The sequence below is a fragment of the Bubalus kerabau genome, chromosome 8 (genome assembly GCF_029407905.1).
Source record: "Bubalus kerabau isolate K-KA32 ecotype Philippines breed swamp buffalo chromosome 8, PCC_UOA_SB_1v2, whole genome shotgun sequence".
Classification (NCBI taxonomy): Eukaryota; Metazoa; Chordata; class Mammalia; order Artiodactyla; family Bovidae; genus Bubalus; species Bubalus kerabau.
Window position 1 is genome coordinate 41,382,638 of NC_073631.1, and position 27,971 is coordinate 41,410,608.

Here is a 27,971-nt window from a genome sequence, read left to right on the forward strand (position 1 = left end):
TGCTAATACAGAAACTATACACTATAAGAAACTTTCACAACTGATTATAAAGTGCAAGCATATTTTAATCAAAAAGTGAAATTTCCTTGGCTTTCCTTCCACTCCCCCTCTCCATCCAATTACAAAAGGAGAAAGAAAAAATATTCTAAGTGAGGACTAAAGTTAAAGTGTGTGTGTTCACTTGTTTTTGACTCTTTGCGAGCCCATGGACTGTAGCCCGCCAGGCTCCTCTGTCTGTGACATTTTCCAGGCAAGAATACTGGAATAGGTTGCCATTTCCTCATCCAGGGAGTTTTCCTGACTCAGAAGATCAAACCTGTCTCCTGCATCTTCTGGACTGGCAGGCAAAGTCTTTACTGCTGCACTGCCTGGGAAGCCCTTTAGTGATGAATAGTTTGGTTATTATCTGTTACTTGAGATTTTATACGTGAATCTTTTTTTTTCCTTTGAGAAATATGGGTTTATTTACTCTTTTACTAAAAATCATGGTTCTTTTTCAATTATACTTATTCAGAGGTGCAGTTAATATAAATGTGAAATGTATATTATATATATTCATTACATATATATAATTTTTTTAAGAAAAATGCAATATATGTATGTATGTTACATATATATCCATTATATATATATAGATAATATTTTCTTAAGAAAAATTAGGGTGGCTAATGTATTTATTTGGAATTATAAAGGGCAAGTTGATTACCCAGAAAAATTGGGCAAACTGTTGCCTGAGTTGCTTGTAGATTGATTTCCGAGCTTCTCGCTTGTTAAAAACTGAGGTATGGCAGAAGCTTAACTACTCTCAAGCTTCCCTGCAGCTTTATTTGTACCAGACAGTTTGGTGACAGGCAGATTCCTGCTGGGACACCTGATCCCAAAAGTAAATAGAAACCAAAAGTAAAGAGATGACAACAAAATAGGTCACTAAATAGGCTTTATTGGCATTCATTGTCCCTAAATTTAAAAGCAAGTTTTAGTGAATTAAAGCAAATGTGTGGGCAATTAACTTGTCTGCATAGTGTGTCAACACATTTTGAATAAAATTAATTTTTATCATCTTGCCAATAGGTATTTTGTAATGCTATCTTGGCACACATTTAAAATTTAAATCTTAACATATTAGCACCAGGTCTTTAATGATGCAAAATTCATTTGTTTCTAAACTTGACATTTTTTTCTTTTAAGTGAATTGAAATGTTTTAAGAATTAGATGAGGGAGCAAATAAAATATTACAGTACATGATATTGATAGGTTATAAGCAAATATGCCGTGCTGGATATGTTTCTATCCAAATGTAATTATATCTTGCTTCTGTATTTCTGTTTCTCCTTAACTTTCAGCTGTCTGTTTAGACTGCCCTCTAGTGAAATAAACAGTAATGAAAGCAGTAATGAAGACAGTCTGAGCTGTGAAACCTTATTTTCTGTATCCTTTCCCCCTTTGTCGTTTTCCTTTTTATGTCATCTGCATTATCTCAATAATTTGACTTGCTAGCAATAATAGTGAGAGAGAGTTGAAGAAGCACAGAGACCAATTTAAAGAAAAGTCTAGCTTTGTGAAGCTGATTTCCTTTTGCTAATGGGAAAAAATACCATTTCAGAAGCTCACTGAAAGGGAACATTGTTATTCAGAAATTGAGAGATTTAGCATTTGATATTTCCGTATTAAAGATGTTTGTTTGGTTTATTATATTTATTAAATATTCACAGGTTTAAAATATATAGCATATGATGTGAAATTAGTAAGGGAAAGAAGAATGTTCATTTGCTCCAGAGGAAAATATGGAAGCTTTAACATATATCTGTATTCCAATTCTGTGTTGCTTCTTACTAAGTAACTTTGAGAAATTGGCTTACCTTCCCAAACCTCCGTTTTCTTGTCTCCAAATTATAATATACATATCTTTAATATTTGAGATGAGCACTGCATGAGAGAGTATGTTTACATACTAAATTATCAGTAAAATGACATAATGTTATCATTATTATTGTCATAACCTGTTTTACAAAAGACAGGTCTATAAAGATTAACTGGGATTTATTCTTTGAATCATATTTTATACCTCCTTAAATTCAGTGCAAGTCTTTTCAGTGTTTATGTGAGCATGCATATATGTTTTATGTATTATGTTGTTCTTCTGGAATTAGAAATGGGTGCTGATAATCTCAGATTCTTGGGTTTTCCTTTGTATACATACAAAACTCACACATTTCTTAACAAAACATTTCACTTAAAGTTTTGTGCTGACAAATGTAAAAACAATCTTGAAAGAATGATATTAGATCATTGTCTGTTTTTTTTTTCTATGCAAGTATGTTAATGCTTACTATGGATGGAGCTTATGGGAACAGAGAGGGAGGAAGACAGAGAGTGGCTATTTAAAGAATTTTTTTGTGTTTTATCAGAAAACACCTTTGAAGATCTCCGCCCACTGTATTTTTTAGTGTCTGTCTTGCTTTGGTGACAGGGAGAACCAAAAAGGATTGGTGGGAGCAGAATGGACAATACTTAGGCATCACTTAAAATAGTTTGCAGGTCCTACCAAGATGTCCGAATTTTGTACTTTGATAACAGGAATGTCCTCTGTCTGAGAAAGTTATACCATTTGACCTAGGGTGGGAGGATCAAATAAACTATAGTTGGAATGTAAGTGTGTATGTACCTGGCTTGTCAGATCATGGATATCAGTTTAGGTGATCTGTGCGATCGTAAATATGACAGCCTTCAAAATTTAACATACTGCTACTAAGTTACCAATGTAAACATTTTGATGATTCCTTAGGTAAATATATGTGTAAAATTGACAATACCATTGAAGCATACAGTACATTTGATTAAGCATTTATTCCAACTTTGCAAAGCAAATATCCCTTGGCCTTTATGGGTAGTTAAGTTTTCTAAAGACTGGAGTAGTTTGTAATTTTGATATCACTCCTTTGAGATCGTTGTTCCAAATTTCATTTCAAAGCTAATGTTTAATGATACAGCATCCTTCTCCCCTACAAAATCTCCTGCAACAACATTTAATTTTTAAAGTGTTGGTAATAATATAAAATATACTTAAATTATATAATACTGTCTTGTAAATTAGGGTTGCCAGGTTTAGTACATTTTAAAAAACCCAGCATGCCCAGTTATATTTGAATTTCAGATAAATAACATATATCTCTTATTATAAGTGTGGAACGTATTTTTACTAAAAACTATTGTCTGAAGTTCAAATTTAATTGATTGCCCTCTGTTTTATCTGGAAAATTGTATTTTAAATACTTGTATTAAGCTCTTAAATGAAAATTCTTAGCTCAAGCTTTCATCAACTTTCTATACTTATGTCTGTTTTTGCACAGTCTCTGAATGATTTCTAAATAATACTAGTTCAATCATATAACTAACTTTTATATCATTTATTTGGTGAATGGGAAGAATATTATGTATATTGGTATTTATCAGCTTGGTTAATAATTTTTAGCTTGTCTTGTACTCTGTTGATATATAGTTTGACAAATTTACCTTTAAAATATGAAATATAGAGGATAATTTAACTTGACCTGCTTTCAGTTTACTTGCTTCTCTTCGGTGTTTCTAGAAGAGCTATTTTAAACAAATAATCCATGAAAGATGCCAAAATATGCAACAGATTGGAGGAAAAAACACAGCTTTCTAATTTTTTTAGGGAGGAAATAGTGTCTGTAAAGGTTAATTGGCTGCTAATATATTCTATTCTCACCTAGATATTAACTTTGAAATCTCTTTCTTCTTTAAATGTAAAATAGTTTTCATACTGAGTTTCTTATGTGCTAGGAGAGAAGTGATTCTCATCAAAAGATGAGTATGCCTGTGTGCTCCTTTGTTCAGTAACACATCTGGAAGCATAGTTTAAACTGTAGACAACTCTGTAATTGGCTTGCTTTTTTGCAAGATTTCTGCTCTCCGCTGAAGTGACATCAGCCTCTTGTGATTAAAATATCGTCAATTAGTCAAGTACTTAAGCTGATCAATCTCTCTTTTCCCTCAGTTTCTTGTTTAAAAACTGTCTAAGTGTTATTATTGAAAAGAAAAGCTATGACAAATCTAGAGAGTGTATTAAAAAGCAAAGACATCACTTTGTCAACACAGGTCCATATAGTCAAAGCTGTGGTTTTTCCAATAGTCATGTATGGATGTGAGAGCTGGACCATTAAGAAGGCTGAGTGCTGAATAATTAATGTTTTCCATATGTGGTGCTAGAGAAGACTCTTGGGAGTCCCTTGGACAGCAAGATCAAACCAGTGATCAATCTCAAAGAACATTAACCCTGAACATTCATTGGAATTTCTAAAGCTCCAACACTTCATCTACCTGATGCAAACAGCCGACTCATTGGAAAAGACCCTGATGCTGGGAAAGATTGAAGGCAAAAGAAGAGGGCAGCAGAGGATAAGATGTTTGGATAGCATCACTGATTCAATGGACATGAACTTGGGAAAACTCTGGGAGATAGTGAGGGACAGGGAGGCCTGATATGCTGAAGTTCCTCAGGTCTCAAAAAGTTGGACACGACTTAGTGACTGAACAACAGCAGCAACAAAAATCATTATTTATGTTTAACCAAGTTGAGTGCCTTTTTTTATTTTTAGGAAATATTTATTTCCATTTCAACCTTCTCTTAGTCTGTTCTGTTTATATAATCACATCTCTAAAACAAATACTTTTTGGTTACTTAAGTAATGGCATTGATTATAATTGTATAAAATAGTCCTAAAATAATTTGAATACTAGAAAGTTGTATATATAATCTATGCACATCTTAAAATTTCAAAGTTCTTTCAAATAAGTCAGAACTTAAATTTATCATTGCAACCCTTTGAAGTTGGAGTTCTTTGCCTAGCTAATAAATGAGACGACAAAACAACTTTGGCTGTATCAATTTACTCGATTGCTGCCACAGACTAAGAATTGAACAAAGGAATAGAATTCTAAAAGTGCTTTTTAGATGCTTTCGATTTGTGGTGCCAGAGAAAACTCTTGGGATCCCCTTGGACAGCAAGGAGATCAAACCAATCAATCTCAAGAACATCATATTTGAGGAACTGAGCATGGTCCACAGAATTCCTTTTCCCTGTCCGTCGTTTAAAAATTTTGTACAACAAATGAAATGCATTATACTCCTTAGGACTCTGTTCAGTCTTTTGGATTATTTGAGAATCTTTTGGATTGTGACTTTCATAAATTAACATTTTAACAATCATACATGTTTTAATTAGAGATAAGTTATATCTGAATCACTAAACAGTTTGAATTTAAAACTGTTGAATTATGACTTTGAATTATGACTTAATTAAATGCAATTACTAAAACTAGGCTAATGAAGTATATGCTACTAGGAAGTTTTTTGTTGGTTTCCAAAGCAGTTATGTATTATTCAGATGGAATGGAGTGCTTCAAAATGTCAGAAATTATTTCATTTATTTCTTCTGCAGTAACCTTTCTTTTTTGTACTGTGAGCAAAATTATTTTCACAGAGAGGTAGCTCAAATTATTTAAGCTGTAATTTATCCCCTAGAAAAACACTGATTTCTACTCCAGTTTAAATAAAACTGAATGGCATTCCATTATATTAATGAAAGGTAGCAGCAATTGATCTAGAGCAGTTCCTTTCTACCATAATGAAAAGAGTGCCGGAATAGGTGTGCTAGGAGGCAAGGGGTTGATTTAAGCTAGTTTGGGGATGCTTCTATCTCAAAACATCCATCCTCAGAAACAGCTACTGATTTTCAGAGATGAATGAATATACTTTGACTTGACGTTTCAAGACATAAAGAAAAATAACAGTATAGAATCTTCTTATGCTTTTACATGTTTCTACAGAAATATGTCAGAGACATTTTCAGTGTGGCGGGGACCAGGGCGGAGAGGAGGGGAAGTGGGGGAGAAATAGCTTTGTCTTTGTTTTAAAGAATTGAAAGACAGTTGAGTTTTGTTGGATATTCAAATGAGAAGAGAAGCAAATCTATCAAAGCCTCATTGAGCAAAATAGATGGCAGACAGCTACTGGGTCTTGTGTAATCTAAAGAAAAATAGTTACTTAGTGGACACATCAAAATATATAGATGGAAGAATTCTAGAGACCATGGCTGTCCAGTGACTCATTTAAAATTGAAGAATGGAAGCCTCAGGAAGTCACAATGCCAGCTAGTCAGTATTTAAAATCGTTTGTTGATTGAGCCACGTGCTCAGTAAGTGTTTCTTATGGACTCGCTATGTGACTGTGGCAGATATTGGTTTCCTGCCCGCAGCTCTTCAGAGCACACACACGGTTGTCTAGCTTCCTACTCTAAGCATACATAGATCTTTGCTTGAGGGCTTTCTATGGAGTCAGGAATTCACAGAATTCAATGCTTTTAACCAGTGGTGATGGGCGTGGGTGAATACTAGCAGTCTTCTCACTCTTCGGATATAACAATGTTGAGCCATGTTTGAGAGCGTCCTAGCGTTCTTGGAGGAACTTGGTTGGCTGTCTGCTCTCTAGCACACCTTGTTTTGAACTGCTTTACCACCATGTCTTACTTCTCCACCACCATGTCTTACTTCCCCACTTTCCTAGCAGTATTTTCTGGGATCACCTCCCTAATTAAACCTAGTCTCAGTGTCTATTCACACAGTGCTAGAAACCTGTTGTTAAAGACCTCGTCTGTAGAGGGTAAAGATATTGAGCAGAGGAGGACAGGCTTGTTCAAGGGTCATGGCACCTAACTGTGATGGACCTCCAGCCACATGCGGAGTGCAAAAGTGATGGAGACTGTCACCTCACAGGGCTCAGACTGCAAAAAGGGTTGTAGCTGATCTTTGGATCAGACTTGCACTCATTAATTCCATGCAATACCCAGTATGATAACTACTGTGGTTCTCCTTGATTTATAGAGGATAAAAATATCAGATGGTGCTGTGAGAAACATTAACAGGGATACCTAACTTTGATTTGAATTAGAAAAGCTGGGGAAGTTGTTTGCACAAAGAAACCTTCCTGGCTATAATTTAGGTGTGGAAAGAATTTATTCCAGAATCTCCATTAGGAACGGTGGCACATTCTGGTCTGCTCCAGAATTTCTCCCCAAGGACCCCAACCAGTTTTTGTGAAAACCTTATATACCCCAAGTGTACGTGTCCAAACCCACCTCCCCAAATTCCCTGAAACTAGTCTGAACAAAGGAAAAGAAAGATACAATCAGAGTTAACCCATGATTCATATGCTTTAAGCCTAGGTAATTAGCAGTGGACAATTACCAATAGGCCTGTGGTCATACCCCAATAAGAATAAGCATAATAGAATTTATGATTCTATTCGGTCACACAGATAATTAGGGTATTCTTTTAGGTGTCAGAGAGTCTAGGTTTGAGCCCTGGGGCTCTTCCATCCGGGGGCTCTGCTTTTCCAGTTGGTATGTCATTTGCATAGATATTGGGCATGTGGCTCGAAGTCCACAGTCTAGCCCAAGGTGGAGTCCTGCTTTCAAGATGGAGCCTGTTCTGTCTGTTTCTTCCTTCAGTACTACCTTTGGAAAAATTAACACATATTTACTCCTAGGAATTTACTCATATGCTGTTAAGATCAAGTGCTGTGAACTTTGGTCATGAGTCAAGAAAATCTATGAGTTGTGTAAATCAGTAGGGAGAAGTATAGAAACTAGAATATTTTGGTGGATTAAATTTTAATGTTTTAGTTGATGATATCCCAAGCTTCAATTGAATCATAGATTAAAGGAAATTAAAGCTAGGTCATCAGCATTTTAGATGTGTTTGTTCAGTTCTGGTCTGCATTTCCTGGGATATTTGGTAGATGAAAATAACATATTTATCTTATTATATTCTACTTTTGCTTTTGTCCTATAGTTTAAATAATGTATTTATTGATGCCCTTTGGAACACTAAAAAGGATTACAAGCAGATTCTTATTAAAATTTACCAGATGAAGAAATAAGTTGCTGCACTTAATGTTTATTAGGAATTGATTTCCTCAGAAGTTCAAAAACATGAAACTCTGAAATCACAGTCCATTTGGAATTCTATCTTGATTTCTTATAAGAGTGAAAGTGGTCTCTATTTTAACTCATTGAGGCTTTTTGGAAGTTATATACTTTCTCTCTACTCTGATGCAGTGTATGTGCCTGTGTTTATGCAAGCATTTATGGATATGTGCATTTTGTTGTTATTTTTACTCCCAAATTTCTAATAGTTCTTTATAAGCTTGTGATAGTCATTTATCCATTATCTGTCCATTCAGTAGCTCAGCTGTGTCTGATTCTTTTGACCCCATGGATGGCACATTTTCTTATAAATCCCTTCATTTATCAGATTAAAAATAACAGCTAGTAATACCATTCTGTTATATGGAATCTTTGAAGAAGGGACTTTACATGAGTTAAATAGACTCAAGCATAGTATGTGATCTAAGAACATAAAGTTGTAAACATTTACTTTAATTCATAAGTAATTACCAGATAAAGCTAATAGGTAAATTCTATGGATATTCCTGATTTTTATGTTTCAATTTGTAAAACAATAGCTTATAATTTTTAGGGGGCCCATACAGGCACTCTGCTCAGCACTTGATGTCAATTCTTTATTGTCTCTTATGCATAATGTGAATCAATGTAGGTTTATCACATGATTTCAATCTAGTGATCTGGGAACAGATCTCTAAATGGACCTGTGCCCATGTTTTTCTTTTTTTTTTCATAAACAACATTTTCATCATTCCAAACCCCACACAGATATAATGACATAAAAAATTTTTTTTAAGAACCACTGTCTTTAGTGCTTCAAGCTACTTTTAAGCTATCTTTGGAAACTTCACTTACATTCACACTACCTCCCAAACACACACGAAGACACACAAAATCATATACATTCTGCACCCCCTCCCTCACCAAAACATCTTCCTAAGTTGTCTTATTCACACAGTGTATTCACACACCGGGGCTCCTGGTTATCCCAGCTCATGCACCATGGTTGATTTGGGCACAGTCAATAGTAGTGGTGTGTCTGGCTGTATGCATGCATGCGAAGTCACCTCAGTCATGATGGACTCTTTGTGACCCAATAGACTGTAGCCCACCAGGCCCTGGGATTCTCCAGGCAAGAATATTAGAGTGGGTTGCTAAGCCCTCCTCCAGGGATTCTTCCTGGCCCAGGGATCAAACGCATGTCTCTTATGTCAGCTTCACTGGCAGGCTGGTTCTGGTTACCAGGTCAAATTGTTACTACGATATGTTAATCAAAAAAATTTGAAATTTAAATGATTTGAACTAAACAGTGTGGTCCTTGTTTGGCAGGAATCATTAACACAACTGCTTTGTAACATAGAGTATCCTTTATGTTGAGCTTTCCTGGTAGCTCAGTGGTAAAGAATCTGCCTGCAATGCAGGAGATGCAGGAGGAATGGGTTCTGTCCCTGAATCTGGAAGATCCCCTGGAGGAGGAAATGGCAAACCATTTTAATATTCTTGCCTGAAGAATCCCATGGACAGAGGAGCCTGGTGGGCTACAGTCCATAGGGTCACAAAGAGACATAACTGAGTGAGCACAGCGCGTGCGCACGCACGCGCGCGCGCGCACACACACACACACACACACACATCCTTAATGTTCATCCTATTGACTTCATATTTGGAAATAAAGATAAAATGAAAATGAGTTGTTATTGTTGTTGTTTTAAGTGATTTAGCAGGCGATAGAGTTGCCCCCAAATTTTCATGCCGTGGATCATATGTAGAGTCAAGTGTATAACCCAGAAAATAAAATTAGTAACTTGGACAGGAAGTTAATATCTATTTGAGTTTTAAATGTGTCATATATTTCAGATATTGGCTATAAAATCCTAATATTTGGTTCGAACACTTAAATCTTATCCTTGGCAACATCTTATTCCCAGATTGAAGCTTTGTGCTTATGGTTCAGGTTTTTAACATGAACTATTCATCAGAGGCTGCCTTTTATAGGCAAGTAGCATGCAAGGTACTGTCATTCACAGTATGTTTTTATGATGGAATGGTCTATCTTATCCAGATTGAATTTTTGACTCCCAGTAGACTCCCAGATAAACTAAAGTCATTTATCTGTCAGCTTGCTAGGGGATGTTTTAAATTTCAGTAAACAGCGGTATTGTATTAGCATGAACCATTTGGGTAAATTTGTTTCAAGGAGATAATAAATAACTAAACTACTTGGTTAAAAATCAGAAACAATTTGTTCTTGTCATCTGGTGGTGCTTAAATTAGGAAAAATAACTCTCTAAAGGTGTAACTAATCCATGAATCTAGTTTGAGGCTCTTGCTAGCTTTATCCTATCAGATCGCACATAATGCACTGAAATCCACTGATATCCCCCGTGTTTGGGTGTAAAATATCTTCTAAGATGATGTTATTTAATAATTTGCATGAAAATGTTTAACTAGAAGGATAGCAGGGAAAGAAGATGATTCAATTCTATAATCTGTGCCAGTGATAATTAGTTTATATACTATAGTTTTGCAGTCTTAAATGATACTGATATAACTGTGTACCTTCTGGAAAAGGGACTGAAAGAATTTTGAGTGATAGGATAGGTAAACGATTTAGGAAGAACCATACACACACATGTGCAAACACGCATGCTTGAGTTGATCAACAGAGGAGGAATGTCTCAAATATCTGAAATTCTTAACTTCACCTGTTTTAATATCTAGGAAGGTTTTGTGTTATATGGTCATACCATCCATGTATGATAAGACATATTCTTCAGTTATAGCAGATTGAAGCAACTGGCCCAACTGCCTCCACATCTTGTCACATGTGAATCAGGAGAGTCAGAACTTGACTCTTAGGTCAGGGTTAATAGTCTTCATCTTTGTTTCCCCAGCATTTAGCACAGAGTGACGTCAGAAGAGTACTGGTGAATGAGTGGGGTGTGTGGCTTCATCTCTTGGTCATGAGACCTCAATATCTTCCTGTACAAAGTCTAGGTGAGATGGAGGCAGAAGCAGGGTAAAGGGAGAAGGAACTCAGCTGATTGATACTCTTGCCTCTCCTCCAATTTCCCCCACACAGACCATTAACTATTAGCTGTTTTTAAACAATATCTTTCCCTAATTTTCTTTTAGCATACAGTTCATTTTAACCAAAAATTTTCCCCATGTAAACATCAGGACATAGAAGTGGGCCTGATTCACTGTGAATTGTCCTTTATTCCTGGAAATTGTCCTTTAACCCAATCGTCTAAAGATTGTTTCTGGATTAGTCTGGTGATTCAGTGATTTATGTGATTTGATTTCAGATTGATTTAGTTTAATGTAGCTGCACACATCTGAAAAAAAATATATATATTTATATACACACACACATATATATATAATAGCAGAGCTAATATGTACCTCTGTGAGGCAGAAGAGATGGCTCTAAATGAATGTGATAAGAAAGAGAATTAAGATTATCATTATTATTAAAATTATGATTTTTTCTCATCTATATTCAAAATTATTATTAAATCAAGAACTCTGAAATTATGCAAACAAAAGCCACAGTAAAGCAAATCACTGCAATTTTCCACAAGAAATTATGATGAATTATGACCTAAAATGTGTTTTATATAGTTACACAATTTAAAGGTCGCATGGATATTTGCCATTTATTTTAGCATCATGCTGCCATGTAGGTGGACTAGGTTGACAGATTAAATACAGAGTTAAAGTTTTCCCAAGTCCTGATACCCTATGGTGATTTATCTTTACTAATGTTGATCAATTTAGCTTTTCTGTTAGATAAAATAAGGGAATAAAGCAATGTTCATGCTGTCAATGCAGAGTCTGAGGTTTGAGAAAGGAAAGTGTACTTATAAAGATTAAAGAAAAGCTTCTGAGCCAAAAGCAATGTCACGTTTATTGAAGAGAAGAAATTTTGTTTTAATACAGTGGACATAATCAGTTGCACATTCCACTCAGGTCTGTGTTCTCATATTGAAATGTAACAGCCTGTCTAAGCACATGTGTTTGATTAAGTACTTCTGAGATATGTTGTTGTCATATAAAAAAGACACACTTGTTTTTCTTTGCATTTATATTTTGACCAGCAATCTTGATTCCAGCTTGTGCTTCATCTAGCCCAGCATTTCTCATGATGTATTCTGCATATAAGTTAAATAAGCAGGGTGACAATATACAGCCTTGATGTACTGCTTTTCCTATTTTGAAAAGACCCTGATGCTGGGAAAGATTGAAGGTGGGAGGAGAAGGGGACGACAGAGGATGAGATGTTTGGATGGCATCACTGACTCAATGGACATGGGTTTTAGTAAACTCTGGGCATTGGTGATAGACAGGGAGGCCTGGCGTGCTGCAGTCCATGGGGTTGCAAAGAGTTGGACTCGACTGGGTTAATGAAATGAACTGAACTGAACTGATATTTTGACCATGTTAGACTTATAAGGAAAGAGCTCCTTAAATGTAGAAATATAAAATACCTAGTCACAAGAAGTACTGATGTTTAGCATGTAGTATTACTTTATGCATAATATGTTTTGTTTTCAGTTTGCTTAAAAATTTTTTTTTAAAAAGCCAGGTTTGGCATTATATGTCTTCTGATTTCCAGAAAATTGTCTGAAAATCCATACATAAAAGTTACATAGAGTTAGCAATACACATTTTTAATAACAATTTTAGCAGCAATATACAGCTTTATAGGTTTTATATAAAGTATAATACAGTAACAAGGGAAAAATACTGAAATTCTCAAAAAGATTTTTCTCTATTTTAATTTTTATTTCAACTTCAGTCACAGTCTATCTTAATAGAGTCAAATACTTAGCTTGAGTTAAAACTAGTGTTTCTTTATCACACCTTATCCTCTTCTAAAACTGTGTGATACTCTTCATCTTGTATATATTAAGTAAATTCTCTTTGTTACTGTGACCACATGTCACACATAAGAAAAGATTTTAAGTAATCATTGTAGTCCATTAGCTCTGGTTCCATGGACTAAGTGTGATCCTAGATAAATGAATTATTTTATATAGTTATCTGAACATTTTATTTTACCTAAAAATAGAGGTGGGTATCTTTAACTTACTTTGTGTCTTTCTTGGCACAGATGTATTTACAAATAGGTGTTGAATGAGTGTTGAAAGGATGCTACTGAACCAGGTGAAATTTAATGCTATTTTACCTTGTTTTCCACATGTTCCAATTTGGTAAATATAAGTAATCAGTTGGCAAACATAATATCTAAAATGAAGTAAACATATTCAGTGTTTTAACATTTGATAGAATCCACAATCTAAATTGAAAATTGTCTCCTAAGTATAAATTACAGGGCTCCATGAGGGATCAATAAACTAGTAATTGGATTTGAGTCTCAGGAGAATTCCAAATATTCTCTTGATTTATGTATGTGATGAGTTCTGATGTGTATTTTACCTTTGTTACAAACCTAATGCTATAAGTAGGAAATGTTCCAGGATATAGAAGTTTTATGTGTGTGAAAATTCTCTAGCTACTTATTCTTTTTGAAAAAACTAATATTAAATGGTAATTTTAAAAATGTTAATGATGCCAAATGAAATTAAAACTCCCCAGTTTCATTCAGTGTTACAAGTCATATATTCTTATATTTATTTATGTAGTGTTTGGTTGATAATTTGGTCTTCAGAGAGATCTGTAGTTTATAAATCTTCATTATCATAGTATGTTTCTCAAATCAAAAAATAGGCAGAATCTGTGCCCCTGCCCAAATCAAAACAAAACAAGATCTCAATTTTTTCTTCTTTTGGAGATTATAATGTGCATTCATACACTGAAGCTATATGAATTCCTGCTGAAAAGAGAGTTTTAACTTTATCATTTATTCTGAAATCATGACCATAGAATAATTTTGACTATAAAAAATCTATTACATCTTTAAGAACTATTAATTTTCTTTAGAACATACTTTAAGAAGCACTAATTTAGTCTGTTTTCCCCAAGTAATTAAACAAAATTCTATCAATTGTGTTTTTGTTAGTAAACTTTTGGATTGTCCTTATTTGTAAATGTTTAAGAGACAGAGAAAAGTACACTTTTACATGATACTCAAAATACAAAAGACATACAGAAGATGAAGAATACGCATCTTCAATCATTTCAGGAAAAGAAATAAAAAAGAAATCAGTATATATGTATTATTTTTAAATTGCATAGAACTAGCCTTGTAGATAGAAAGAACAAGAATGTAAAATTCCTTGATAGTTCTTTGACCCACTTTCCTTTCCATTTTTCCTCTGTAACACAATTTATATCCATAATTTATACTTAAGACATATTCAGCAACATTGATAGCTAGTAAAAATGTCCACACACATTCATTCTTGAAAAGTTAACACTCATTTGCTACTTTAGTAGAATATGAGACCATTAGAGTGTTGGATTATCTGATATTTTTGCTGTCTAATTTCACAGACAATCTTGATTCCTTATCTGAGTCTCCTGAAGAAATTCCTGCCAATATCATGCAGTTACACTTTTCTTCAAAGAATAATTTCAACACTTGATATATATGTTTTAAACGTCATGGTTTTAGTCAGATTTTAACAAGCCAGTTATTCACTTGTCTAGAATTATACTATCTATCATTTCATGATTTAGGTGAAAGAGACAGAGAGAGAGAGAGTGTGTGTGTATGTATAAATTATTGTGTTAAGGAATTTTCAATTTTTTTCCTGACAAATTGACCTCAGATTTGCACTGAGATATTTTGCCCCATTGCAAGATGTGGTTTTCTAATGTCACTGATATAGTATTTTAATATGTTCTTGTAGAAAATATTGGCTAATATTTGTGCATCTTTGTGGAATATATCATAAAAGGAATACTATGTGAGGCTTATTATTTCATATGTGAATAAAATATACTTAATGTTTGCTCCAATATGTTTTTATGTGTTTAATCAAATCAATAAAACATTCCTTTTTCCTTTTTTTATAGAGCAATGAAGTTGTCTACTACAATGCAAAGGATGATCTTGATGTGAGTATTAAAAGTTTTACGTTACATTACAGGCTAAACTTAACTAGACTAGGGTGAATGGCTTTCTAAACAATCTGACCATGTAGTACATTTAGTTGGATTCATGTTCCCATCCAGCTTTAAAATTGTAGTTGCTTATAAGCATTAACACCTATTTACATTCAAACTGTTTTTCTCTCATCTTAGATGTGCTACAGTTAATTCTGTGATCCAAAAATTTCATTGTAGTTTTACGTATTCTTGAAATCCTGCTAACTTCATCAGGTTTGCTGGAGTTGGGCCATTTCACATAAAATTTTTAAGAATTTGTAAAGAATTGTAAGATAATATATTTTAAAATTCATTATAACTTTGTTGGGGTAGTTTAAAGTGCTTTAGATATGTTAATAGTATTGCTCTTTTAAACCCTTAGATGGTGAATGAAAAATGAAGTGTGTTTTATGATTGGTGTATTGGTTTAGCTATTATAGAGAGACTGTAATATGCTAAACTGAAAATGCTAAAGCAAGACAAAAGATTATTCCTCTCTAATGGCACTTTCTGTGTGCAAGGCCTAATAGAGCAACTCTCTATAATCCAGGCCCTGCAAATCTTTCTCTCATGATTTTTCCTTTCCTCAAAATAGCTTTTCTATTTTATGGTCCAAAATGGATGCTGCAAAATCCACAATGATATTTGCATTCTGTACATCAGAAAGGACTCAGATGGCACTGAAGGTCATATTCTGGAAATTACAGAAGACACATCTGTCTGTACCTGTTGTCTACTACTTAATTACTAGTGTTACCTGGTTGCCAGAAGATGTGCAGTGTAATTCCCCATCCTCCTCCCACCTCCCCATAAGCATGTAGACAAATAAAATATAAGGTTCTGTTACCAAAGAGAGAATAGAGAGAATACTAGTTGGGAGTTAATTAGTAGTTTCTATACTTAACTTCAATTTGCTCTTCCTGGCATATTGAAATTAGTGCCCACATCTACCTCTTCAATTGAGTGACTTCTATCAGTTCAGTTCAGTAGCTCAGTCGTGTCCGACTCTTTGCGACCCCATGAATCACAGCACTTCAGGCCTCCCTGTGCATCACCAGCTCCCGGAGTTTACCCAAACTCACGTCCATCGAGTTGGTGATGCCATCCAGCCATCTCATCCTCTGTCGTCCCCTTCTCCTCCTGCCCCCAATCCCTCCCAGCATCAGGGTCTTTTCCAGTGAGTCATCTCTTTGGATGAAGTGGCCAAAGTATTGGAGTTTCAGCTTCAGCATCATTCCTTCCAATGAACACCCAGGACTGATCTCCTTTAGGGTGGACTGGTTGGATCTCCTTGCTCTTGAGGAGGATCTCTCTCCTCAAGAGTGTTCTCCAACACCACAGTAAACATATTAATATAGTCAAATTCTTCAACTTGGAATGAAGCAAAAAATTCTGATTTATAGTACAACAATTATAACATTTTGTGCTATGTTTAGTATTATTTAGTTCTTAATGCATATGTTTTGATCACTGTGACCAAAATGTTTTCTGCAATAGAAATATATAGTCTTTATTTTTTTTAATTAATTTATTTTTTATTGAAGGATAATTGCTTTACAGAATTTTGCTGTTTTCTGTCAAACCTCAACATGAATCAGCCATAGGTATACATATATCCCCTCCCTTTTGAACCTCCCTCCCATCTCCTTCCCCATCCTACCCCTCTAGGTTGATACACAGCCCCTGTTTGAGTTTCCTGAGCCATATAGCAAATTTCTGTAGGTTATCTATTTTATACATGGTAATTAAGTTTCCATGTTACTCTTTACATACATCACCCTCTCCTCCCCTCTCCCCATGTCCGTAAGTCTGTTCGCTGTGGCTGTTTCTCCATTGTTGCCTTGTAAATAAATTCTTCAGTACCATTTTTCTAGATTCTGTATATATGCATTAGAATATGGTATTTATCTTTCTCTTTCTGACTCACTTCACTCTGTATAATAGGTTCTAAGTTCATCCACCTCATTAGAACTGACTCAAATGTGTTCCTCTTTAAGGCCGAGTAATATTCCATTGTGTATATGTACCACAACTTCTTTATCCATTCATCTGTCGATGGACATTCTAGGTTGCTTCCGTGTTCTAGCTATTGTAAACACTGCTGCGGTGAACACTGGGATACATGTTTCTCTTTCAATTTTGGCTTCCTCAGCGTATATGCCTAGGAGTGGGATTGCTGGGTCTGTGGTGGTTTTATGCCTAGTTTTTTAAGAAAATGAAAGACAGTTAAGAAGTGTATAAACACTGAACTTGGATATTCACTTTAGGACTTTTAGTGGTTATACATTTTTTTCTTAAGATTATTGCTTATCAGATGAAGTTGGACTTATAGAGATGATGAAATTAATTCACCCTCACCAAACATTTTGCAATATATGGTTGGATTTAGTTGGTTCTTATACTCCAACTTTATATGTGTAATGATATTTTTATTTATCAAATGTTAGTACAATCATAATGGCATTTTGTTTTAATTTGAATTGGCTTACCCTCACTGTTATTTATTTCACTTTTCTTTTTTTTTTTAATTTTATTTTATTTTTAAACTTTACATAATTGTATTTCTATATACCAATTTAGGACTTCCCTGGTAGCTCAGTCAGTTAACAATCTGCTTGCAGTGCAGGAGACCCAGGTTTGATCTTTGGGTTGGGAAGATCCCCTGGAGAAGGAAATGGCAACCCACTCTAGGTTCTTGCCTTGAAAAGCCCACAGACAGAGGAACCTGGCAGGCTGCAGTCCATGGGTCATAAAGAGTCGGGCACGACTGAGAAACTAGCATATACCAATTTAGTTTTATGTTTTTATTGCTCAAATTCCACAAAGCCATATTCATTATGAAAAATTGGCAACTGGAGATTATATGATGTGAATTTATAATCTCATACATCAATATCTAATAGCTAATGAACACAGGAACTAATTGGAATGCTAAATATTGAAATAGTGTTATCAATTAATAAATTTGTCCTCATATGTTTGAATGGGATATAAATATCTGAGATCTAAATACATTTTCTATTTTCTGGAATAGTTATATATTTAACCTATGAGTGAATTTTGAAACCAAGGGGCTGAAATCTTGCCAGTAATGTGAAGCTATAGAAAATAGGTAGGCCAGATTTAACTGTAGACATATTTTGATATGCTGTTGCCTTTGGATGTCATACATTCTCCAGCTTGCCTCAATTCCACTCTCCTTGTTGTTTTATTCTCTGTCTATATCACACATCTACACACATAAAAAATAATGTAGAATTGCCTTAACATAATACAGGGATAGAATCCTCAGCACACCAACATTTAAGGAAAGGTCTTGAAGGCAGGGTATGGTGTGTAGAATAAAAGTAGATGAAAATGAGGAAAAAGTAGCTTTCATAATAGAAGTAAATCATATGTAAAAGCCCATAACTTAAGTTTATGTTGAGTTAAAGACTAATTGTTCCTTTCTTCCATGTTTGTTTTATTTGTCCATCACCAATTAAGATTTGAATATAAAGAATGACATTCAAGTGTAATCTATTTGTTTTATTCATTATAATGATGATACATGGCCTCACTTAAAGGTAAAGCAAGCATTTAAAGCTGATCAGTTATCTCTTTGGAGTGTAACTTTCTATTAGCTACATCTGAATTAGTTTGTGGAGAGCTGTCAGGTTGTAAGCTTTTCAAGGACTTTGATATAAGACAGTTCCTCAGGGGCCTTTTATAATCTCCATGCTACTCTAGATCAGTGCTATTTATATTCACCTTCTGGGTATAAAAATAAAAACTTAGTGACAGCCAGATTTAGCTAAAGTGGTGACTGAAATAAGGGTAAAAGTAATGTCCCTTAGGATTGTGTAATATTATATAAAAACTATGACTGTAGTCATTCACACAGATTTTTGCTTTGGAACTTCAAAATGTAAGTATTACTGGGCTAAATTATTTGGTTATGTGGTTAGCCACAATTCTCCTGGTGGACATAAGTTACATAAGGTATGTAGCCATGCTAGAAGTGTAAGATAATCATTTCTGTCCCTTGTGCTAGTTATATTAGCATATTCTCTCCTCTAATTACCTGATTATAATATCCGACAGTTTTTGTGCTAAGTATTCTTTAAAAACTAATTCAGATACTACCTACTCTTGAAGCCTGCCTTGGTTTTTCTAGATAGCAAATGGTATTTCCTTCTTCTGAGTACCCTAAATAACTTGTTACACATTTTTGGTTTTAATGGTCTAATACCATACACTATAGTATTTTTAAGTATTTTTATATAGGGATAATCTTCTTTATTAAATTTTTGTGTCTTGAGATAAGGGTCTTACTCATTTCCTCTCTTTAATGATTTAGAGTAATTGTTGACATGATGCTATTAAATGGAATAGTTGGTTATGTGCTTCAGTTCCCCAGTTGCTTACATAGCATTCATGAAGATCGTTTACTTTTTAGGTGGTGCTGTATTTACAAAGTAAATAGGAAACCCTTTGCAAGCATGGTAGAAAAAAAAAATGTTTGTTTTGCTTCAAGGTTGGGTGGAAACAAGATTAAGAGAGGATTGGCAAGACTGGCTTTGACTATGGACTGTCTTTGAATTAATTTTTTTTAATATAGACATTTGAAGATGGGAGCAGAGTGGACCTTGTTCCTTCCTTTCCTCTCGTGTGTTCCTTCTTCCCGTTAGCCTCTGGTTCAGTCATGAGGACTAAGTAAAGACAGACGGTCTGCTTTGCCCTGTGTCTAAAACTGATTCAAGTTGAGAATAAGTATTAGAGTTAGAATATTTGTAGGCAGTTACTACAAGTAATATAAGATCAGAAATTTTGGTTCTAAGACTGAAGAGATCTGATAAACTAAGTTTTTATGAATCTTTATGAAATGTGAAATCAAGCCTATTAGTCCATTGAACTAAATTTTGTCTAATTTTGCATTTAATAAAAGTAGATTGCTGAATTTCATTTTCAAAGAGAATACAGCATGAATGTGCATAGAATGTTTTAATGTAAGATTAATTTTTAACTTTTTATCAGGAAAAGTGTTTTAAATATAAAAAAGAAAGAATAGTAAACCGAGTCTCCATAGTTGCTGTATCTAGTATTTGCGTAAATATTTTCAGATAAAATAGAGATATGATATTTCACTCCTAAATTCTTCCATATGAAACTATTTTCCCCAATTAATAACAATACATACATGTATAATTACTATCAGTAATTATACATGTAATTACTATCAGTAATTATTATCAGTACATTGTTATATGGAGGAAATAGAGTATGATACTTAAGAGATTTTATTCCAGAGTTCGACTGCAAGCATTTGAATTCCAGATGTACCATTTTCTAGCCTGGTGATTTGGCAGTCACCTAACCTCTCTGTTTTTCCCTCTTGGCTTGAAAAAGCATTGAAACATGTGTAATATCATGTATGAAACGAGTTGCCAGTCCAGGTTCAATGCACGATACTGGATGCTTGGGGCTGGTGCACTGGGACGACCCAGAGGGATGGTGTGGGGAGGGAGGAGGGAGGAGGGTTCAGGATAGGGAGCATATGTATACCTGTGGCGGATTCGTTTTGATGTTTGGCAAAACTAATACAGTGTTTCAGGTTTAAAAATAAAATAAAATAAATAAATAAATAAATAAATAAATAAAGGTAATAGCGATCCCTACCTCATACAGTTACTGTGAAAATTAAATTAGTTAATGCATATAAAGCATTTAGAACATTCCCTGTCTTACAGTAGGCAATCTAGAAATATTAGTGAGTGTAATTTTTAAAATGAATAATTATTATATTATTACAATACATTTAATATTGATTTGAAGTAATTTTAGTTCCACATGGGGACACATTTATGCATGTGGGTGTGTTAACAATAATTAAAGAGTACTAATTTGAGTTATTTTATTGTTAAGAATATCCTTATATTTGTGTGAAAAACTTAAGAAAATGCTTAACAAAATAAAAATTGAAATAGAGTCCTCTAAAACACATTTAGAAATGCATGTGACTGCAATGCAGAAATTTGTTGTAAAGTCCTTGTGAGTGGTATGTATCCCGATTAGAAAAGATAATTAAATGTCTAAATAAAATGGAAAATAGCTAACCATGCAACAATTAGTTATGAAATTCCACATTCAGGTTCTCCTTAGTTTTGATGGGTGAGATACCACTATACCAATGAGGAACTGCCCTCTCCTTAGTTTTGAAGTTTATTTAGGTTCTTAGAGACATCTGTCCCAGTAAATCCTTAACTTTCCTAAAGGTTTAGTGAAGTAGATTCTGCAGAAGGTTTGAGTTGTGCTAGCATGCAGCACTATTTTCTTAAATCCCAAAGCAAGCAAAGAGAAAGCAGATCATTGCAAACCCTTATTAACCTAATTCGAAGATCTATGTTTTGGACTGAAATCCAAATGAAATAAATTCAACCCAGAATTCCCATGTCAATAAATTAGGTTGATTTATTTGCTACATTTTATTTTATTGATTACATTAAAAATGTGACCTATCTGGGACATTTGGCTAGTCTGCTGAATTCCCTTGCATATTTATGTTGCTATTTATTTTCTTACTGGCCTTGTCTACATTAAAATTAATCCCAACCTAATGTTCTTTCTAAATGTCTTTTTAAAAGGCCAATCATTCATTTTATTTTATAGAAATACCAGTCTGCTTCTAGAATGAATCAAAAGCAGTATGTATCAAACAGTGATGGAATATGTTCTAATTATTAAAGAAGGAATCAAAGTCTACGTTTCTCTCTCTCTTTTTTTAAAATTATCTGATAGTATGTGGCCTTTATTTGAGGCTCTGCTAATGATTATTGTTGAATCCTCATAGGAGATAGTATAGAGATAGAATATTAATTGCTTTAGTAAAATAAATGGTATAATCAGAGTTGCCTTTTTTCTGTGTGAATCCAAAATAAATGGTTTGAATATTTTCAATGCTGTTTGTTTGGATTAGATTATAATAATAGTTATAATTGTATTATATAATATATATAAAATAATAGTCACTCAAACATATGTTAGCTTAATGGACTTCCCAAGTGGTGCTAGTGGTAAAGAATCCGCCTGCAAGTGTAAGACGCATAAGAAACTGAGTTTCATCCCTGGGTTGGGAAGATCCCCTGGGGGAAGGCATGGCACCTCTCTCTAGTATTCTTGTCTTGAGAATCCCATGGACAGAACAGCCTGGTGGTCTACAGTCCATAGGGTTGCAAAGAGTGGGCATGACTGAAGTGACAACATGCATGCACATACTTACTCTAAACTAGGAAATAAATGCTTTGTAGGTAATGTTATCATTCACACTCATCTTTTGTGGCACATACTATTATTTAAATAATTTTCAGAAAAGTCCAGTAAAATTTAGTGAGCTGAAGTGACTTGTCCCCTATCACATATGTGTATTTGGAAGAGCAGAGAATTGAATGAAGTGCAGTCAGAGTGACCCACAGCAGGAGCCACGTCACTGTGCTGTGCTGCCCTGCATATGCCACGGGCATCCGCGGTGCACAGGAAGGACCCTGTGATGGAGCTGTTATAAATCAAGATTTTCAATTAAAATTTTTGAAGATGGTTTTGATTTAAAATTTTAATGTATTATACCTATCCATCATTCTTTCCATATTTAATTTTGATGTATATGGCTTCTATTTATCCAGCCAGCTTCATCCTTGACTGTTATTAACAGTGACTTGCAAGTAGGTAAAATAAAATCTCTGTGATTAAAAAAGATGGTTAGACTTTAAATCAGAAATCTTCACTGATCTGATCCATCCTTCCCAGTGATATTTTCCATGAACACCTTAAAATTAATGCATGCACCTTTGTGTGAAATATAGCCTTATTAGAATTCAAGGGAGGGGGAACTGTTAAGACTGATAATAAGGAAGATTATTTCAGATTCTATTTCTTGTAGGAATAGTGCCATGTGTTTTTGGTGCCTTCTTCCAAAAATTGAGTCTGGTTTAATATTTTTGTAAGGCTTTGTACATTTGTGCATGTGCTGGTTTTGCACGGATACTTAAAACATTGGTCCTAAGTTGCTTTGGAGTGGTGGCATGCATAATTCTCTTTCAGATTCCACATGTCATATTCTTCCTTTACAGAAGGTAGTGTATGGTGTATTTATTTAGAACTCACTGAATTAAGTTTGGAAAATTTGGTGGTATTATGTAGACATTATCTATTCACCCTATGTACAACATTGGGTAAATAATTATGGGGACCGGATTGCTTTGAATGATATCTTCAACCTTTTCTTGCTTGCATATACGTATCAGTTTAAAAAGATCACCTATTTACTTATAAATTATATGTAAACACACACACACAAACACACCTGAAATGATATGCTGAGAAACCTCCCAAGCGATTTCCAAATTTTTAAGATAACTGAAGTTTTATGAAGTGTTGGTTTAAGTGGCATTTCACAGTAGGAATTGCCAGAAAAAAGCAAAAAGTTTTATCTAGATACTTACTTGCTAAATGCCTTTGATTATGATGACTTTATATTACCACTGGAAATGCCTCAGCAGGCCATATGAACACAGGGATTTGTTACCAATATAGTACTAAGAAATCTAAACCCATATTTATAATAATCTTCTTGATAATGTTAGCTTTTTTGACTAGTTTACTGGTTGAATTAATTGAATCACTTTTCTATCTGGTAATGAAGCACAGTAAGAAGAGCTAGTGCTGGCAATGGAAGCATCATCTCTGTCATTCCCTTTTTGTTCAGTGCAACTTCCATTACTAGAATTTCAACTTCAGTCATTATTAATTACAGCTGGTAGCACATATGGAGTACGTTGTAGCTAAGAAAATAGTAAGTAAATTTACACATCAGTTCAATTCAGTCAGTCATGTCCGACTTGTTGCTACCCCACGGACTGCAGCACGCCAGGCCTCCCTGTCCATGACCAACTCCCGGAGCTTACTCAAACTCATGTCCTTTGATTTGATGATGCTATCCAACCATCTCATCCTCTGTCGTCCCCTTTTCCTCCTGCCTTCAATCTTTCCCAGCATCAGGGTCTTTTCAAATGAGTCAGTTCTTTGCATCAGGAGGCCAAAGTATTGGAGTTTCAGCTTCAACATAGTGCTTCCAATGAATATTCAGGACTGATCTCCTTTAGGATGGACTGGTTGGATCTCCTTGCCATCCAAGGGACTCTCAAGAGTCTTCTCCAATGCCACAGTTCAAAAGCATCATTTCTTCGGTGCTCAGCTTTCTTTGTAGTCCAACTCTCACATCCATAAATGACTACTGGGAAAACCATAGCCTTGACTGCTGCTGCTGTTGCTAAGTCACTTCAGTCATGTCCGACTCTGTGTGACCCCATAGACCGCAGCCCACCAGGCTCCCCTGTCCCTGGGATTCTCCAGGCAAGAACACTGGAGTGGGTTGCCATTTCCTTCTCCAATGCATGAAAGTGAAAAGCAAAAGTGAAGTCGCTCACTCGTGTCCAACTCTTTGAGACCCCATGGACTGTAGCCTACCAGGCTCCTCCGTCCATGGGATTTTCCAGGCAAGAGTACTGGAGTGGGTTGCCATTGCCTTCTCCCATAGCCTTGACTAGATGGACTTTTGTTGGCAAAGTAATATCTCTGCTTTTAATTATGCTGTCTAGGTTAGTCATAACTTTTCTTCCAAGGAGTAAGCATCTTTTAATTTCATGGCTACAGTCACCATCTGCAGTGATTTTAACCCCCCAAAATAAAATGTCACCTTTTCTACTGTTTCCCCATCTATTTGCCATGAAGTGATGGGACCACATGCCATGATCTTTGTTTTCTGAATGTTGAGCTTTAAGCCAACTTTTTCACTCTCCACTTTCACTTTCATCCAGAGGCTCTTTAGTTCTTCTTCACTTTCTGCCATAAAGGTGATATCATCTGTATATCTGAGGTTATTGATATTTCTCCCAGCATCTTGATTCCAGCTTGTGCTTCATCCTGCCCAGCGTTTCTCATGATGTACTCAGCATAGAAGTTCAACAAGCAGGGTGACAATATACAGCCTTGACGTACTCCTTTTCCTATTTGGAACCAGTCTGTTGTTCCATGTCCAGTATTAACTGTTGCTTCCTGACCTTCATACAGATTTCTCAAGAGGCAGATCATGTGGTCTGGTATTCCCAGCTCTTGAAGAATTTTCCACAGTTTGTTGTGATGTGATTAACACATAAAGTGTGCACTGAAAGTGACTTTGTAGGAAGTAAGCTCTCCTTTCTCCTGTTGTACCTGGAGGGTGACTGATGACTTGAGACCAACTCACATACATTTAGTAAGGCCAGAGTAGATGGAGTGCTAATGTCACTCCATTTAGTAAATATTAATAAAATTTAATTTTTCTTATCTTATTTACTCGAAATGGGTGTAACTGTAAGTTCGAATGTTTTTTTCCACCCTTCCTATGAATTCTTTTGGGGACCATGGACACATGGTATATTAAGTTTTATTTAAGTTCTTCACAGAGAAAAAGTCTTGGTTGTCACTTGAGAGAAGTAATTGAAGTAATTCTACTTGTGAAATTGAAGTGAAAAGCCCAGCTAATGTTCTAAGCTATGTTCACCTACACAATGTCTTTTTGACTGATTGATATCTATACTATGTTGTGAATGCATTATCATAAAATAAAATGAAAATTCTCAGGACCAAGGGGTTTGGAAACCAAGAGACTCCTTTGGTAAATGCTTATTTATACCCACCTTCCATCATTTACATGTTTTTTTAGTTACATGACATTTAGGAAAAGAAAGGTTGGAAACAATTCACTTTAAGTTAAAGTTCATAGATTTCAGAATTATAATTTTCAGAGCCAGAAATAGCCTTACAAATCTTATTTTCCCCTGTTTCTTTAAAAAGAGAAACAAAAAAACACCAACAAAAACCCCACACCAACAAAAAACCCTGAGGAGCCATAGCAAGAACACAAAGAATTGGAATGAGAATGAGAAGCTGAATTCCTGACTTAGGTGCTGTCTGTCAATTTACTGGGCTGCTTCCAGTGTTTGTTCTTTCTTCAGATGGAAGTAGAAAAAGCATGAATTTGGGGAGTAAGAAATATAGATTCAAGTTGATTTATTCACTGAACAAATAGTATAAATAGGGCAAGCAGATACAGTTCTAAACAATTTGCCAGGTGCTAGGGCCACAACTGAACAATGTCAATGAGTTCTCTGGCCCTCGTGGTGATTATATTTTCGTGTAGTGAGACAGCAAACGTGGGACAGATGAAATGGCTGGTGACATTCTTAAAAGGCGCTTGCTCCTTGGAAGAAAATCTGTGACCAACCTAGACAACGTATTAAAAAGCAGACACATTGCCAATAAAAGTCCACCATCCAGTCAAAGCTATGGTTTCTCCAGTAGTCATGTATGGATGTGAGAGTTGGACTATAAAGAAAGCTAAGCGTCCAAGAATTGATGCTTTTGAACTGTGGTGTTGGAGAAGACTTGTGAGAGTCCCTTGGACTGCAAGGAGATCCAACCAGTCCATCCTAAAGGAGATCAGTCCTGAATATTCATTGGAAGGACTGATGCTGAAGCTGAGGCTCCAGTACTCTGGCCACCTGATGCGAAGAACTGACTCATTTGAAAAGACCCTGATGCTGGAAAAGATTGAAGGCAGGAAGAGAAGGGGATGACAGAGGGTGAGATGGTTGGATGGCATCACTGAATCAAAGGACATGAGTTTGAGTAAGCTCTGGGAGTTGGTGATGGACAGGGAAGCCTGGCGCGCTGAAGTCCATGACGTTGGAAAGAGTTGGACATGACTGAGCGCCTGAACCAAACTGAACTGAACATTCTTACACATCCATAAGTCCTTAAACACCATTTCGAATATCAATTTGTTGATGACAAATTTCTGATTTTAATTCAGAGAATTCTGATCATTGAATGAGCTTTGTTGCAAATTTGATTTTTAAAAGATATCTGAAAATAAAATGTGGTAGAATTATTGCTTCTAAAGTCAAATTTGGTACAATCTATGTAAGACAGAATGGAAATAGAGGCAACTGCACCAAAGCAGTTATGTAACCACTCTTTATCCTTTTTTTGACATTTTATACACAACTATTATTTTATACTCTTTATCTTGAAAGGGTTGTCTTGCCATCTATCCATCTGTCCAAATTCTGTCCATGTTAAGATATAGCCTGAGGTTATATCTTAGGATATGACTTAAATTTTGCATTAATGAATCTTTGACAAATCTTAATGTGAAATTCCGTAAAGTCAGTCACATCTACATTGCTCTTAAGGTGATAAATGTGATGTAATATTTCCATGATTCTATGGGCAGTAATTTAGATGGGAAAATCTCCAAAAGAGTATTTTTCAGCTGAGATCCGAAGAATAATCTGATACTATTAAAAAAGACCAGGAAACAGCATACCAGGCAATGGGAACAACAAGCACAAGGACCTTAAACCAGGAGGAGCATGATGTGTGTGAGGAGCAGGAAAACAGGCCAGGGCAGCAAGAACACGATGATCAAGGAGGACAGGGCAGGGGACGTGGATGAAGAGTCAGGCCAGAAGTAGGTCGTTTGGAGTCTGTGAGCCATTGAGAGGTTTTCATTTCTTTATAAATATGGTAGGGTTTTGGTTTCCTGGAGTCTGGGCTCTGTGTACATTAGTTGTAAGGTGTTAGTCTTTGCCTCAGATGTCAAGGATAACATCTGGTCTACCCTACCAATTTTTTTAAACTTATTTTGCCCTGAAAGTATTTTTTTTTTAAGTATGTTTGTCTGTCATAATCTTCACAATATAAAAATTTGCTTTTAATTTTTTAAGAAATAGATTGGCCTGCATTATATACCACTACGTGCTTTCCAGTGGGAGTGCTATATTGAACTTTTAGACTATTTGAAATCACACAGTGCTTTTCATATGTAAGAAACCATTTCACAGTCCCTTAGT

The 27,971-nt window shown here is 35.2% G+C and overlaps 1 protein-coding gene across 10 annotated transcripts in view; it reads left to right on the plus strand.

The window, feature by feature from the left end:
* Positions 1-27,971, plus strand: part of CACNA2D1 (calcium voltage-gated channel auxiliary subunit alpha2delta 1) — a 533,324-nt gene that overhangs the window by 308,638 nt on the left and 196,715 nt on the right. For all 10 annotated transcript variants that reach the window (XM_055590113.1, XM_055590111.1, XM_055590110.1 and 7 more), the window contains exon 5: positions 14,971-15,012. In XM_055590113.1, coding sequence (XP_055446088.1) covers positions 14,971-15,012 — 42 coding nt within the window. The remainder of the gene's footprint in view (positions 1-14,970; positions 15,013-27,971) is intronic.